The sequence below is a fragment of the Hippopotamus amphibius genome, chromosome 8 (genome assembly GCF_030028045.1).
Source record: "Hippopotamus amphibius kiboko isolate mHipAmp2 chromosome 8, mHipAmp2.hap2, whole genome shotgun sequence".
Lineage (NCBI taxonomy): Eukaryota > Metazoa > Chordata > Mammalia > Artiodactyla > Hippopotamidae > Hippopotamus > Hippopotamus amphibius.
Genome location: NC_080193.1, coordinates 2,033,012 through 2,049,536, shown reverse-complemented (window position 1 = coordinate 2,049,536; position 16,525 = coordinate 2,033,012). Strand labels below are relative to the sequence as shown.

The following is a 16,525-nucleotide window of genomic DNA, read 5'->3' as shown; positions in this document are numbered from 1 at the left end:
CACTAGAGAACATTAAATATGTATCAAGAAAGCTCACTATATGAATATAAACCCAGAACCATGGCATGTGCAGTACAGAATATGAAAGAAATATGATGTAGTCCCTGTCCTCTAGGAGGTTATACTCTTTTTAGAGACAGAATGAACACAAGAAACTATTAAGTACCTAAACTGAGATACAAACTCTAAATGCCAGAGGAGCTCAGAAGAGAGAGAGGTGAGTGTAACGTGGACCTTCTGGTGAAGATCTCACAGAGAAAATGCTTCCTGAGGATCTGAAAGGATGGGTGGGGACTGCAAGAGAGTAACAGATAGGACAGGATGCTCCAGGGTGGAAAAAGCACAGAGAAAGGACAGAGTATCTCCCGACAGAAAGGAGCCTGGCCTAATGGAATGGGAGATTATGCTGGGGACGGATGAGACTAACCAGGAGAGAATAGGTAGGTCAGAAAACAGAGCCCTCAAAGGTCAAGGAAAAATGAGTGTGCCCAGAGTAAGAAAGCAGTAACTTTTTTGAATGCTCTAACAATACAAAACCTGTCATACACAAAAACTATAATAATATAAAAGCTACCTTTTGATATACACACAAACACTCTTAACACAGCAATCCTTTGACAGACACTATTATCCCCATTTTGCAGATGAGGAAAGTGAGACATGGAGCCGTTAAATAATTTGTTGGGGTCACACAGCTGTGTGCAAGCCCCAGAACGCTATAGGCAAAGATAATGAAAATAACTCCTGCTTTCAAAGATCTCAAGATCCAAACAGAGACGGTGCACAAGTGATTACCTCATAAACAATTACTTATATATCAATGTGCTAGGTATTGTAACAAATACATACACAAGATGGGACAGTTATTTTAGGAAAATTAATTAAAAGTATTAGATTGAAAGTAAAAGACTCAAGGGAGATCAACTCGATGATGGGTGATGCCTTAGAGAGCCAGGACGGGGAGGGTGGGGGGGGAGTCGCGGGAGGGAGGGGATATGTGCATAAATACAGCTGATTCACTTTGGTGTACCTCATAAGCTGGTACAAGAGTGTAAAGTAATTATATTCCAATAAAGAGCTTAAAGAAAGAAAGAAAAAAAAGAGGCTTGGTGGACAAAAAAAAAGAAAAGCAAAAGGCTCTATCAGAAGACAAAAATACTGAAATCAGAGAAACTAGCTTCCTAGCTAATACAGTGATCTGGGCAAGATCCTGCAAGTGAAGTGATGATGGTAGAAGCAGTGAGACTGGAAAAGAGGCGGAAAGCAAAACATCGTAAGGCAGAGAAGGGTTAATGTAAGAAAAAGGGAATCAGACATGTTTTTAAGTCTGGGAAACTGAGAGAAGGACATTAGTAAGAGGAAGATAAATTCATTTGAAGGTATACTGAGTTGAAGACAAAGTAGGACTACTCAGCTGTGGGAGAATGTAATAGGCCTTAATATGCTAAGATTTAGAAATGAGACTTTTAGCATTGTTAGCACCCAGCCTTGAGTTGTACATAACAAAAGAATTTAAAAATATTTTAATGAATTCTGTGCCAGTAGGATGGCCTCTATGTATCGCCTGTGGTTTTTTCTCCTCACATTCTTTCAGTCTCTATTCTCAATTCCGTCTTGCATCATCCTTTCCACAGAAACGAAGTGTGATTGTAACAAAGCTGAAGTTTAAACACACAAGAACTTATCTATCCAAAACCGATTCCAAAAATGCTGTTTTTGCTCAACACTTTTCTGGAACTTCTTTGTTGGAGTTGCTTTCAGGGTCAACCTACAGTCCAGACTTTACCATCACACTCTAACACCTCCAACCTCATCACCCAATAACTTAGCTCTTGTTTTTTTCAAAAATAAAATCTACCCTAAAAACAAAACAAAACAGCCCTTAGCAGCAGTAAGATTGTTCCAGAAGCTGTGCCGCAGGCTGCAGGCAACTTCCAGAGAGGCTCTGTAAATATTCTGAGGAGGGGCTACAGTCCTGCGGGGAAGGGATGCCCCTACCGAGAGTGGGGCATCGTAGCGCTGCTTATCTCACAGACCCGCTTTTCATCTACTCCCTGAAGCAGCCACAGAAGCAAGCATTACCATCTTATGCTAAAGCAGAGTAAAAGAAGGTCCAGAAAAGTTAAGTAACTTGCTCAGGGTTACAAAACTAACACATAGCAGAGCTGGAAATTTTCAAACATATGATTTCACCAATGTACCATGTTGCTTTTGATAAAATAATCCAACATATGGGAACATTATTAAACAGTATCATTACTATATAATCTGATTGCATGTGGCCATAGTTTTAATACTCCTTTAATTTCACTTGTTTCCTCACCACTTTCTGTATCTACTAATTGAGGAAAATATGAACCACCAGCCATGAAAACTTGTCACAGATATTGAATTAAGTCTACCTTATAGAAACATTGAAACAGAAATGTTTTTAAATCATCAGGCCTCACTCCCCTGATTATATCCTATGGTTTAACTATGTTACGATCCAGGTCAACAGGCAAATAGCATTTCCTTCTCCTTAGATAATGTATTCAACTGAGGGCTCTCATGCAGTTGCCATCAGGGCTTTATTCATGTACCCTCTGTTGAATACAGACAGTAAGTTTTACTTATTACTCCTTTAAATTCTACTCCTTCACCACTGGAACACCAAACACATTGATATACAGCAGATGATTATACTATCTTAAACTTGGTTGGAAGCCTGCAGGCTTGAATTATTTAAGAGAAAAACATTTCCATTTGTCCTGCCAAACACGGTGATCGATGTTCACTTAAGTGATGTAATCATCTCTTCTCATTTTGTAAGATCTACTCTCTCTCTTCAGGTGACTAAGCAGCCCGCACTCTTCCTTCCTTTAATTGGATACTTTTCAGGCTTGTCTTACCCTTCTGGTTTTTACAACTTTATGCAATCATTTTCTCTTGTGAATGCAGTAAAAGGTTTCATGGCTAGAATCTTTCTTTAGCACACGTCTCTAGAACTCTAGCTATCTTCCTGTACACTGGTGCAGTGCAACCATTTATCTACTCTGGTGCCCCAGACCGACTGGCTACTCTGCAACGGCCACCTTTTTCTGCTTGCAATCTTGCTTTTCCTCCTTCTTGGATTGACCTTCCTGTGTCCTCCACACATCCTCTGGCTCAGGTGCTTGTTCTCCCGCCTCTGGACCTGTGTGGCACTTTTGGTAATGTTATCACCTAATATTGTAAACACAGCTACTGTTTATTAAGCACTAACCATGTGCTGTCCCTGGAGCCTTACGTCTGTATTACAAACTACCCAGCTTTTCCTCCTACCCCCTCACAGCACACCTCCCATCCCCTGCGAACTCTGTCACTTAGAGGCTTAGCACAGTGCCTGGCACATAGCAGGTACCCAAGAAATGGGAGCCATTATTATGATTATGAGAACTAGCACCATGTGACTTATTCATGTTTGACCCCGGTGCCTGGTACAGTGTCTGGCTCACTCAATACATGTTTATAAAACCAACCAATGAAGAGAATAAATGTTAAATGGCTATGTGATCTTTGTGAGACAAGCTGTGTAGCTTGCCATGGACTGCTAAAACGAATTCCTCAAAGTCTAGGCAGGAAAAGTACCCAGTTAAGTAAACAGAGATGGGGCTGGGGAGCCCAGAAGCACCACCTAGAGGTCCAGGAGGATGCGTGGTACCAGGTTCAGGAAGCTCTTGCTGGCTAGTGAGTGCAGGGGTTGATTATGGAAGACGGCCTCCTGTGGACAGCTCTGGGCACAGGCCCGTATCAGTCTGGCTCCCACGTGTAGGTGGCATGGTCAGACCAACTCTCCTGATCAGGGAGAAACTTGGGACTGTAAGAAACACTCCTGATGACGAAGGGGTGCCTCACGCTTAGAGAATGAAAGCCTATACCTGCAGCACCCACACAGACCCAAAGGTGAGTCTCTGGGGCCCTGGATTTGGCAGTGGCAGGAAGCAGTCTGTGCTGGAGTCCAGCAACAGCTAGCAGGGCCCAGTGAGCAGAATGAGACTCAAAATCCAGATTCAGGTCTTTGGCAATGCTAACTTTAAAAGGGGGCAGTGCACTGGGATGCCAGAGAGGGACCTGGATTTAAGGAAACAAAACCTAGATTCAGTTACTGACCTGGAGTACAAACAGCTTTACGGCCCCAAACACAGCAGACGAGTTATCTGATTTGGGGCGTTAATTTTTCAGGCAGGGCTAGCAGCAAGGTTCGGCTCTGAAGTGGGCTCAGAGTCTGGGACGAATGACAGAACTTGCCAGTGGTAAGGCTGTTGGTGGAGCAGAGAACCCGGCACCTTACTACAATACTGCAAGCCCTCCACAACGGAGAATTAGCACACAGTACAGCCTCTCAGAGCACAACCTCCACTTGGCTTCAGCACTAAGGATTTTGAGATACCGGTTATCTAGATGGTGAAGTACAGAACACACGTCTGTTTGGTCTGCCTTAACAAAGATCTAATTCTTTCTATACACTGGTTTCACCCCTGGGCTATGCAGAGCTGCGTACCTGCCTGGTCTCGTAACCCCCTTACAGTGTCTCTCCCCTAACGGATGCCCAGACACAACGACTTCCAAGCTGAAATTACAACCACAAGATAGTTGTTTCACGCTCTGATTCTGGGATCAAAACTCCTGTCACTATTAGGTCCTGGAATCCAGGTCCACACTACTAGCAACAAAAGTGGTCCTTTTCCATTACAACCAACCTAGCCAAACACACACACTACAAGGAACACCACCACCACCACCACCACCACTACTACTACAATCTTCCCATCACCTGGTTCTTCAGTAAGAGCACTCTTCTGGACGTTCTCTTCTTCAGATACCAAACTATCCTGTACTGGTCTATGGTCTGTTTGTGGTTCTTTGGATGTGATATCCCTAAGGTTTTTTTGGTTCATGTGAAAGCAATACATACAAATCACGGACTATCTGGTTCAACTACCCATCTGATGACCGACTTTCTTCTACAACACTCCCACCAAGTGGTCATCGGGGCCATATTTGAACACTTAGAATGACTGAGAACTCACTGCAGAGGCAGCCAATTTCATCTTTGAATCACCTGCTGAAAGGAACTGGGGCTGAAGTATGCCTCCCTGAGTTTCTATCCATGGACTCCAGCTCCCCTCCTCAGGGCCCCATGGAACAAATATAAACCTCTTCTACATGGCCCCCTTCAGATATCTGAATAAAGGGACAATATCCTCCCCGAGTCTGTTTGCTTTGTTTTGCTGCATACACGTTCCCAGTGCCTTCAACGATGGGCTGCTGTTAGATGTTCTCATCAACGTCATCTCTCTGTTTTCTGGATGTATTCAAGATGATCTACATGCCTCATATCTAGCCCAAAGGCACACAGATTACAGCTGTGTTCTCGACACTATACCTTTCGTAATGCAACCTAAGACTACATCAGCTCTTTTGCAGCTACAACACACGGCTGACTCACACTGAGCTTATAAACAGCCAAATACCCCTAAATACCACACGTTGCTACGGACCCCCCTGCACATTTACACAACTGTTTCAGGGAGAGCAGGAAGTAGAAAGGAAGGTTCATTTAAGAAGGTTCACTTACCACATTGAAACTTCACGAACTATGGGTCCCAAAAATTCAACCTGGGATTTTGCACTTCTAACGATACACCAGCGTGTGCTTAGCGTGCTAGCCCAAATGATCAGACAAACCAGCGACGGGTCACGGACGAGATTTCAGTTTTGGCTAGTCAGCTTTATTTCATGGCTTCCCTCAGAATGCAGCCTTCTTCAAAATGACGCGTCTTTCAAATGTATGCTACTTACTACCAGGAGAACTGGCGGGAAGAATATACACGATTCAATGCAAAGGCATTACCAACACTGGAAAAAACACCCTGAAGATAAGCAACCAGTCATTACAGATGGTATACTTATGACTTCCCAGGGATATTATATCTAAATACCTTTTCCTTGATTAAAAATATCTTATAGAAATACTGCTGTAGAGATTTTCAAAGATATTTCCATTTAGCTTATTTGATTGTTTCAATTCAAAGAAAGCAGAGTGAGTATCACCATCGTCGTTTACCGATGAGGAAACAGACCCGTGAAGGTCATGACATGTCCTGGGGCAGAACCAGGACTGAACCCAGGTCCTGGGATTTCTGGTCCAGTGTGCTTCCCACTGTACCTGTGAGACTCTAACACAAGGGGGACCCAGTCCTGGCCTTAAGGCACTCATATCCAAGGAGTTCTTCACTAGCTGTTAGCAACATGTGTTCCACTTGCCCTTGCCATACAGATTAAAAAAAAAAAAATGAAAAGTTACTACAACAGGGACTTCCCTGGTGGTCCAGCAGTAAAGAATCCACCTTCCAATGCAGGGGATGTGGGTTGGATCCTTGGTCAGGGAACTAAGATTCTGCACGCCGTAGGACAACTAAACCTGCGTGCCAAAACTACTGAGCTCTTGCGCCTCAATGAGAGCACCCATGCGCCTCTCTGGAGCCCATGTACCACAAATAGAGAGAAAAAAAACAGCACGCCACAACTAGAGAGAAAACCACGTGCCACAACTAAGACCGGATGCAGCCAAAAAGTAAATATTAAAACAAAGTCGTTAAAACACTTAAGAGATGCCAAGCTCTAGCAATCATAAAACATATGAGAATTAGTCCCTTTTTATGAGAAATATTTTATGAGAAATACCTTTAATTTTAGAGATTAGGAAGAGATACCAAGCAATTTATCTAAAGCTGCAGTTACCTAAGAGCAAAACTAGGATTAGAACCTATTTATATATCCAATTCAATGTTCTCTCTGTTATCTTGTATTTTTTCTCAAAATGCATGTAGGCAGCTGTCTGTTACCTATAGCTAGGACATTTCTGAAAATGGGGTCTGATGTGTGTTATCTACAACTCAAGAATGTGATGGCTGACGATCCTGCTAAACTCCTAATCCAAGGGACTGTGGGCCAGGAGATAATAAGGGGGGGTTGAACCATGACATACTGAAAGGGCAACTTCCCAGTAAACAGAGCTGTCTATATGAAGCAGCCCTTGGGGGTCGACTTCGTCCTCCCAAAACAATAGTGTTATTGGAACCACTCAAGGACTTGGACTACTTATGTCCTAGATGACCAGGGTGTAAAGACAGCTGAGAGTCTTACTGAAAGGAGAGGACTGGGACTTCCCTGGTGGCACAGTGGCTAAGACTCCGCACTCCCAATGCAGGTGGTCCAGGTCTGACCCATGGTCAGGGAACTAGATCCCACATGTGTGCTGCAACTAAGAGTCCGTGGGTCACAACTAAGACCTGGCACAGCCAAAATAAATAAAATAATTTTTTAAAAAAGGCAGGCTAAAGGGCTTCCCTGGTGGCACAGTGGTTAAGAATCCACCTGCCAATGCAGGGGACATGGGTTTGATCCCTGCCCCAGAAAGATCCCACATGCCTCGGAGCAACTAAGCTCGTATGCCACAACTACTCAGCATGTGCTCTAGAGCTCGAGAGCCACCACTATTGAACCCATGTGCCACAACTACTGAAGCCCGTATGCCTAGAGCCTGTGCTCCACAACAAGAGAAGCCACCACAAAGAGAAGCCTGAGCAACACAACAAAGAGTAGCCAGAAAGCCTGCACGCAGCAACGAAGACCCAATACGGCCAATAAATAAATAAAGTTTATAAAATAATACAAAAGGCAGGCCAAACATACAGCTACAAAAGGACCAAATAAATGACTATATAAACACTCATAAGTATTGATACGGTGTTCAATTTGCTTCAACAATCACCTGTTGAACACCAATCATACTCAAAGCACTATATTTCCAAAGACATGTTGTACTTCTATCCTCAAGAAACTTAACAGATTCAATGTTATGGAAACACAGAGGTGGGAACTTAAACAAGCCTGAAGGAGCCAGGAAAGGATTTACTGAAGAGGGGACACCTGAACTGAATCTTGGTTTGGGTGAGAATTCTCCAGGTGAAGAAGGAGCTAAGCAAAGACAGGCATGAAATGGTGTGGCATGTTTGTGCAACTAGAAACAGTCTGACAGTGCTGGAGCCCAAAGTATGGGCAGGGAAGAGTTATAGTATGAGATGAGACCAAGTCAGAGGGCCTGACTGCCGTGCCATCTTGGATTTGGGCCTAAACTAATGAAGTGCCACTGAAGAAAAGATCACCCCGGGAACCAAGGCCGAGGAGGAATTTGAAGTTGGGAGGCAGGAAGACTGATTATGAGTTGGTTGAAGTAATTTAGATGAGGAGAACCTTACACAGATGTACAAGTAGCAATAGGAATGTATAAGATGTATCAGACAGGTCATATTCCAGAAAAAATGAATGACATGTTCTGAGGGGTGGGGTCTCCTGATTCAAGTATCTCTCAGGGCTTTTTCTCTTGCCAGACGCTTTCATCAACAGAGGTTCCTTCTGTAGGATTTCCCCCACTAAGGTGGAGGTGATTGCTGCATTTTAGTGTTGGTCAGCTAACTTTAAGATGGATTATGAGGGACTTCCCTGGCGGTCCAGTGGTTAAGACTCCACGCTTCCAATGCAGGGGGCACGGGTTCACTCCCTGCTTGGGGAACTAAGATCCCACATGCCGCGCAGCCAACAACAACAACAAAAAAGAGATGGGTTACGAAAGTTTACTGGGAGTGAAGAAGGCCTTGCAGGGATGGGCAGGGCTAGTCATGAGGGGAGAAGCAAGGGACTCAAAACAAAAACAAGGGACAAAAGTTCAGGCTGCTCAAAAGGAGGCAATGAAACTCGATATGTCACCATTTTGGCTGGACTGGCCCTGTCCTGCTACAAAATCCATTTTCAGGCAGCTTGGGTGTGCTATTCCAAAACTCTTTCACATGAGCCAGTTAAAGTCTACACAAGGATAATAATATTAACAATAAAATACACCCTAGCAAAGAAAGAAGAACTATGACTTCTGAGCTAAGGAACACCATATAGGGACAAGTTAATCAAGACACTGCGCCTTCAGAAAGTTCCTTAGAAATCAGGTCACTTAAGATCTTTTTCCCCTTGACTGTAAGTGAAATATTGGCGCCCGTATTTTCATTTCCAGTAAGTATCATGTTTAACTTGGAAATATGGCAAATACCAAGAAGTCCTGCCCCAGAGTTCACAGTACTACCAAGGGGATCAAATGGGGCAAAAAGAGGCAAAAGCTTTTGTGTGCTGTAAAGTGCTAAATGAGGCCATAAGCAGCCCCTCTGGTTCACAGGAGAAAAGAGGAAGATGGGTTCTCCATGTCATGGCCCTTGCAAGGACTGCTCACCAACGAGGATCGTAAAATTGTTCAAGTCTTTTAAATGTTGATGAGCAGCATCCACAGTACCTTAAGTACCTTCCCTAAGGGTTAAATTAATGTACATTGTGAATTTAAAAGTAACACCTGGGGGCTTCCTAGGTGGTGCAGTGGTTAAGAATCCGCCTGCCAATGCAGGGGACACAGGTTCGAGCCCTGGTCCAGGAAGATTCCACATGTCGCGGAGCAATTAAGCCCGTGCGCCACAACTACTGAGCCTGTGCTTTAGAGCCCGTGAGCCACAACTACTGAGCCCATGTGCTGCAACTACTGAAGCCCACGCGCCTAGAGCCTGTGCTCTGCAACAAGAGAAGCCGCGGCAATGAGGAGTCCGCGCACCACAACAAAGAGTAGCTCCCACTGAACGCAACTAAAGAAAGCCCACGCACAGCGAAAAGGAGACCCAACACAGCCAATAAAATAAATTTAAAAATTTATTAAAAAAAAGTAACACCTAAAAATAGATACTAATACATTTTCAACAAACCAGCTTTCTATAAAACCAGCCTCTATAATGAAACTTTCGTCACAAACAAGCATGTAAATAGAGAAATGTATACATGACTAGATTATTAGACTCGTATTTTATTAGAATTAGAAAAGGCTGGGGCTTCCCTGGTGGCACAGTGCTTAAGAATCTGCCAATGCAGGGGAAACAGGTTCGAGCCCCTGGTCCGGGAAGATCCCACACGCCGCAGAGCAACCATTGAGCCTGTGCTCTAGAGCCCGAGAGCCACAACTACTGAAGCCCGTGAGCCTGGAGTCGGTGTTCCACAAGAGAAGCCATCACAATGAGAAGCCCCTGCACTGCCATGAAGGATAGTCCCCACTTGCAGCAACTAGAGGAAGTCTGCACATAGCAACAAAGACCCAACGCAGCCAATAAATAGATAAACTAATTAATTAGTTTAAAAAACAAAAACAAAAACAAAAACAAGGAAGAGTCCCTCACTGCAGTGTGCTTGCATGCAGTTAAAACCTTCGGGGTTTGACTGGATTTGCAAAAAGAAACTAGGGCAGAGCTTAAAGTCTTTTTTATGGATTACCACAGAAGGATCTAGTCAAGTGTCTTATTACAGTGAAAATAAATTAGATAAATATAAAAATGTTAACACTTTTTTTTTTAATCCTTCTCAAGCATGTGCTTCATATTTGTGAAACCCTGGTTTGTAATAACCTAGTGTGAATGACCCGCCACCAAACAATAGGGTAAGATGGATTAAGCAATTTACCTATGATAATAGTTTCCACTTCTGCTTCAAGGTCCGGCTCAACTGTCACCACCTTAATGAATCTGTCCTCAATCCCTTCAGCATTAATTCCTTCGGCAGTCATTTCTTGAGTGCCAAAGCCTTTAAGATACAAAGGAAGATCAGACCCAGTTCCTGCCCAGAGCTCAGAAACAACGACACAACAGCGTTTGATACACGCGCTAACAGAGGCACCCACACAGGGTGAGCGGGGCCTCACTTCTCCTGGAGCAACTGGAGACGGCTCCACAGAGGAGGCGATGGCTGAGCTGCGCCTCGGACGGTGAGCGGGAGTTCACGAAACAGAAGCTGGGAGGTCACTCTAGGCAGGGAGATGCTGAATGAGAGGGCACTCAGGATGCTGAGATCTTCGTTTCAGGAGGACAGCTAAGGACAGACATCGGAGGGAGGGAGGTAAGTTAGAAGGCTGGCAGCAACTCCAGCAAAAGATGACATGCCTGCAGGCGTGAGGCGGGAGAGGGAAGGATGTTCACAAAAGCCAGGGGCTACACTGAGCGGACCCGGATTGTACGGGGGGAAGAAAGCACATGGAGCGGTGGGAGATGACTCCCAAAGAGAGGCCGGGCGAACGAGTGGGCAGCGAGGCCCTGCGCTCGAGGAGGAAGCGCCACGCGGAGCCGAGCGCGGGGCGGGAGGAGGGCCGCGCAAGCCCCCCGCGGCAAGACCTCTCCTCGCAGGCGGGGAGCCATCTCCCTTTCCAGGCCCGGGCTCACCCCTTCCCGGGAGCTGCACGGCGCCCCGCACAGCGCCTGCACACGGGACTAGCCAGACGCGCGGTATTCACCGCCTCTGTCCCTACCTTAAGTCACGGCAGGAGGGCCGTGGGGGCCTCGGACACGACCGGCGGCGGAGGCTGCACTCTGGGAAGGCGGCTCCCTCAGGCCCCGGGAACGGCCCGGGACCCGGACGCCGCAGCCGCGCGCGCGCGAGCGGCCCCGGCGGCGTCTCCGGAGCCCCCAGGAGCCCAGCGTCCACCCCGGCCCGCGAGGCGCGGGGGTCCGGGCCCCAGGGACGCCCGGCCCGCAGGTGGCTCGGCGCCCAGGCCTGCCCCGTCGGACCCGCCGGGCTCGGGGTCTCCTCGGGCTCCGGGGGGCCCCCCCGGGACGCCCGCCCCCGACGGCGCGAGGCTCCCCGCTCCGGGGGCGCGGCCTCGGGCCCGGGGCTCAGCTCGGCCCGGGCCTCCGTCCGCGTCCCGGGCGCCGCGGCGGGAAGGCCCCGAGACGGCGCGTTCACCTCAGGCCCGCCGCAGCCCCGCACGCTGCGCCCCGGGCCGCCCTCGCCGCCTCTTCGCGTCCTCCTCCTCCGTCCCGCAGGCGACGCTCGGGCCGGGACCCTGAGGGGGGCTGAGGAGAGCAGAGGCGAGGCGAGGCCAGGCACGCGCGCGGCCCCGGCCCCCGCGCGAGAGCCTCGGAGGGCGGCGCGCGGACGGGCTGGCGGGCGGGAGCGAGCGCCCTGAGGCGCGAGGCTCCAGCGGGCGTCTGGTCTAGCGTGCAGGGGGCGCAGCCGCCTGGTCTCGCGTGCGGGGGGCGCAGCCGGCGCGTGCCCAAAGGAGGCGGGAAGGGCGAGGGGCGGGGCGGCCCGCGAGGCCCCGGGGCGATGATTGGCTGCGCGCGGCGGCTGTGCGAGGAGGGGCCGTGTCCCCACGTGACCCCACCCCGGCCGCAGGCACAGCGCGTGCGCGGGCCTGGCCGCCGCCGGTACCGCCTCCTTCTTTTCCTCCTGCCCGTCCGTCCTCCTGGGGGCAAAGAGCAGCAGGCAGTTTGGGTCTGGACGAACGTGCGGACTCCAGCCATGGCCGGGGCTGGATTTGAGTCGCTGGAGCAGTGCTTGGAGAAGCATCTGCCACTCGCAGACCTGCAGGAGGTCAAACGCATTCTCTATGGCAAAGAGACCAGGTGTGGGGCCCAGACTGGGGGTCGGGGTGGGGGACCTTGAGGCCAGCAGGTGTGGGTCTGGGGGACCGGGCACAGTGCTTCGGGGTCTGAAGGGCTCTGCAAGGGCGGTGGTGAGGTCCTGAATGGGCGAGCTGGAACCCTAGGAGGTCTAGATGTGACAGCTTTGGGACCTCCGGGTTGCACAACCCAGATTAACCTTTACAAGCCTGACGGGAAAGGGCAGTGTTTTACTCTCTGTGTTTTCTCTGTGACCCCCCCGCCCCCCGCCCAACTCTCTTTCCCAGCTTCCAGTGACCAGCTTCCTCCCCAGAGCCAGGCCTGTCCTCTGGGTGTCTGCCTAGGTCAGTACCTCCAGCCAGAGCCCCCAGCAGGTCAACAGAGTGTCCTGCCCCCAGCGCCTCCTTCCTGCCTCTGGCAGATCCTTGGAGGCAGAGGCCTCTGAATCTGGTTGGCGAAGGAACCTTTCCCACTTGCAAGCCACGGGAGTTAGTTCCCATGCTCAGAGCAAATTTTTTCCACTCCGAGCCAGCTGTGTGCATCACTAGGACTTTCCGAGGTCAGTGTACTGCTGGACACCGGGCGTACAGAGCTGGAAGACAGTTCCCCTTCCTCTCTTGCTTCTCTTCAGTCCACTTTCCTCAAAGCAAGCAGAAGATGTAAATCCCATCCTGCTTGAAACTCTGTAAGGGATTCCCATGGCCCTTAGAATGAAATCCAAACCCCATGCGACTCCTAACTAAACATCCTTCCACTTTCTTACCCATTTGTGGGCTCCCCCAATCCAGCCAGACTGCCCACTCCCTGACCTTGTGGCAGTGGCCTCCAGACAGGAACCTGATCAGCTCACCTGAAACTGGAGGGTGTTGATTGGATCAGAGGTTCCCAGCCACCAGCTGATGTGGAGTTCCTTGCAGGGAGGCCAGACCTCAGTGTCTCAGGTGTTTTCACAGCTAGCGAATGGTAAAGGTAGCACAGCTGCCTTTCGGGGTGGGTGCGGTATAGAACTTTGTCCAAAAGGGCTCTTCCTACCCAAAGAAGGGTTCCCGGGACTGGATGACTTTGAAGGCCCCTCCAGTGTGCTCGTGCTGGATTACTGCTTTCCGCCACACCTGTAAAGGCTCGTCACAAGGGAAGCCTCTTAGGATTGAGGCTCCTAAAGAAGGTGTCCTGAAGCAGGGGGTGGGGGGTGTCTCAGGGTGTTTAAGGGTGGGGTGGGCATGTTCCCCTGGGAAAAGACGGACAGAGGGCTTCCTAGGTGGCGCAGTGGTTAAGAATCCGCCTGCCAATGCAGAGGTCACGGGTTCGATCCCAGCTCCAGGAAGATCCCACATGCCGCGGAGCAACTAAGCCCGTGTGCCCAAAAAAAAAAAAAAAAAAAAAAGACGGACAGAGCTCGTGGGTGTCAGGGAGAATCTTAGGGAAAGAGAGATGTTTCCCGTGCAGGGGACTGTCTTGGACCCATTCTAGAGCTCAGGGTAAGGACTGCCTTGTAAGAGGGACTTTGCACTTTTGGATCCCTTCAGGGTGGGGAGGGATTGAAATGGGTGGTAAAATGGGAGCCAAAGTCCATTAATCAGTGACCACCAGGCCTCTTCCTGGGGCTTGGCTCACAATACCTGAGTAAGTGGTTCCCCTCTTCCATTCTTTCTCCTTTTCCCTTTTCTTGGTTCTGTTCCACCCAGCACTGAGTCCTTCCAAGTTTCACCTCTAGGGTATAAAGCTTTGTACTTGTGATGGGGGTAGGATTTGGCTACAGACAGATTGCGAAGGGAAGATAGAAAATTCGTCATTTAAAAATTCTTCTGTCCACTTCTCACGGCCTGATGCGGGCACGGCCGCCTGTGTGAAGGCCTGCTGGACCTGAGCCCTCAGCCCCTCCCCCGGACTCCGCCTTCGCTGCACACAAGACCCGCTTCCCTCCCCACTACTTGCTGCGCCCAACACAGAGATGATGCTTAGTAAATGTTTGCTAAGTGGGTGAGCTAAACGGGCCTTTGCTTGTGCCAGACAGATGAAATCCCCAGAGAACACCGACTCTCGGCTTTTTAAGACAGCCAGAACCAAGAAGCCTTTATTCATTCAACAAACATGTATTGAGTGTTTATTTGTACCTCGGGCTCTAGAGGTACCAGGATGAGTTAGCCATGGTTCCTGCCCTCGAGGAGCTTTCCATCTTTTGATGGTTGTCCTGCATTGTGAGAGAGAGTGAGGGAAAGCTGGAGGGAGTTTACATGGACGGGGTTAGGGGCAGGTGGGGAAGGCTTCCTGGGGCACCATGCTTCAGCTGCGTCCTGAAGGAGATCGGGGACTTGGTCTGGAGACAGGAAGGGCTCAGGTGCTCTGGGCCAAGGTGCAGACACCATTTGGGGGCTGTGGGTGTAGAGTGCTGTGGGGGTCACCCAAGAGAGGAGGCAGAAATAACGGGTGGATCCTGGGGTCTCTTCCCCTGTGGAAGAGGTGGGACTTGTCCTGATGCTGATGGAAGCCTTCAAAGAATTGGAAAAGGGCAGGTGAAAGACGAGGAGGTCCACAGCAGGCAGAGTGCCTGCGGGTGGAGAGGAGGAAGGGTGCCAGAAGTCTCATCAGGCAGTGTAGATAGCCAACCTGGCAAAGGAGGAGAGGCGGGTGCCTGGGCTTGGACCCTGGGGTGGCCCGTGCGTTCCTCTGGTGAGGAGCAGCTTTGGGGCAGGTGGATGAATTGAGTTGGGGATGCTGTAACAGATTACCACACATGGGGTGGCTTAAACCAAAAGAAGTGTATTCTTATGATTCTGAAGACCAGAAGTACAAAGTCAAGGTGTCTGCAGGGCCACAGTTTTCCAAAGTTTCTGGGGGAGAATCCTCCTGTGCCTTTTCTAGTTTCTGGTGGCTTCTGGCGTTCCTTGGCTTGTGGCAGCACCACTCCAGTCTCTGCCTCTGTCTTTACGTCATCTTCTTTTTCTCCCTGTGTCTCTCCTCTGGGCGTTTCTTATAAAACCCATCCTTGGATTTAGTGCTCACCTGGGTAATACAGTGTGATCTTATCTTGAGATCCTTAATTACATCCACAAAGATCCTTTTTCCAAACAAGTTCCCACTCACAGGTTCTGAGTATGAGAACATTGGACATATCTTGGAGGGGGTGAGGGGAGCTGCAGGTTAGCCCACTACAGAGACTCTGCAGAGGTGGGCATCAGGGTCGGGGGAGGCCAGGCTTGGGATTGTCCTTAAGATTGTCGTTCCAGGTGGAGGAGTGGGTGCAGAGTAGGAGTCTGGGGGTCCTAGTGTTAAAGGGGCAGAGGAGGTGGAGATTTTGTGGGAGACTCCAGAGGTAAGGATTCGGGGATGTGGGACCCTAGGGCCAGTATCAAGGATGCTGATTGGGACAGGGACAGAGTGTCAGGTGGCTCAAGGAGGTCTGGAAGGATGGGGACAGCAGGGAGTCCACTGGCTTTAGCAACCAGAAGGCTGGTGGTTCCAGAACAAGAGAGGCCTGTGTAGAGCACACTTCCCTTCTTTCTTTTTTTTTTTTTTCCCCCTAGTTTTTTAATGGGAGAGACTCAAACAGCTGTCATGGTGAATGTGGCAGGTCTGTAGGAGGCGGGAGAGATGTCCAAGGTGTGTATATTGTTAAGTGAAAAAGGCATGTAAGTGGAAGAGCAGAACATACAGAAGGACACCTCTGTACGTGTAACACACACACGCATATAGAAAAATGTTGGAAAGATGCATAAGACGTTGCGAAGGGGGCTGTCTCTAGGTTCTCAGACGGAGGAGAACTCATTTTACATTCTCCACTGATTCTTCCCCACCATGGGCATCTGTTTCTTTTGTAACAAAGCTCTGGTTTAATTATTTAAAAAGCTGATGGTAAAGAGCCATTAGAGGGGAAAGAGAAGTTCCAGAAGCAAGAGGTTGCCAAGGAAGCAGGGGCTGGGCTCCCTTGGGTGAGGTCTACCTTGACCCCACTGGAAAGGGAGGTGCCCAGGGGAAGGGCCAGAGGGTGTGTGGGGCCAGGACAGGAAGTGATGGGCTTTCCCCCTTGA

General features: G+C 49.1%; 1 protein-coding gene and 1 long non-coding RNA gene across 3 annotated transcripts in view; one reads left to right on the top strand and one right to left on the bottom strand.

The window, feature by feature from the left end:
* LOC130859597 (uncharacterized) overlaps nucleotides 1-10,686 on the bottom strand; it is a 50,991-nt gene extending 40,305 nt beyond the window's left edge. For both annotated transcript variants that reach the window (XR_009055225.1, XR_009055224.1), the window contains exon 1: nucleotides 10,567-10,686. This is a non-coding gene — a long non-coding RNA (uncharacterized LOC130859597). The remainder of the gene's footprint in view (nucleotides 1-10,566) is intronic.
* A 1,614-nt stretch (nucleotides 10,687-12,300) lies between these two features.
* The window catches only part of UPB1 (beta-ureidopropionase 1), a 28,370-nt gene continuing 24,145 nt past the window's right edge, over nucleotides 12,301-16,525 (top strand). Inside the window, exon 1 of the mRNA XM_057747021.1 lies at nucleotides 12,301-12,500. Within this exon, the coding sequence (XP_057603004.1) occupies nucleotides 12,397-12,500 (104 nt within the window). The 5' untranslated portion in view covers nucleotides 12,301-12,396. The remainder of the gene's footprint in view (nucleotides 12,501-16,525) is intronic.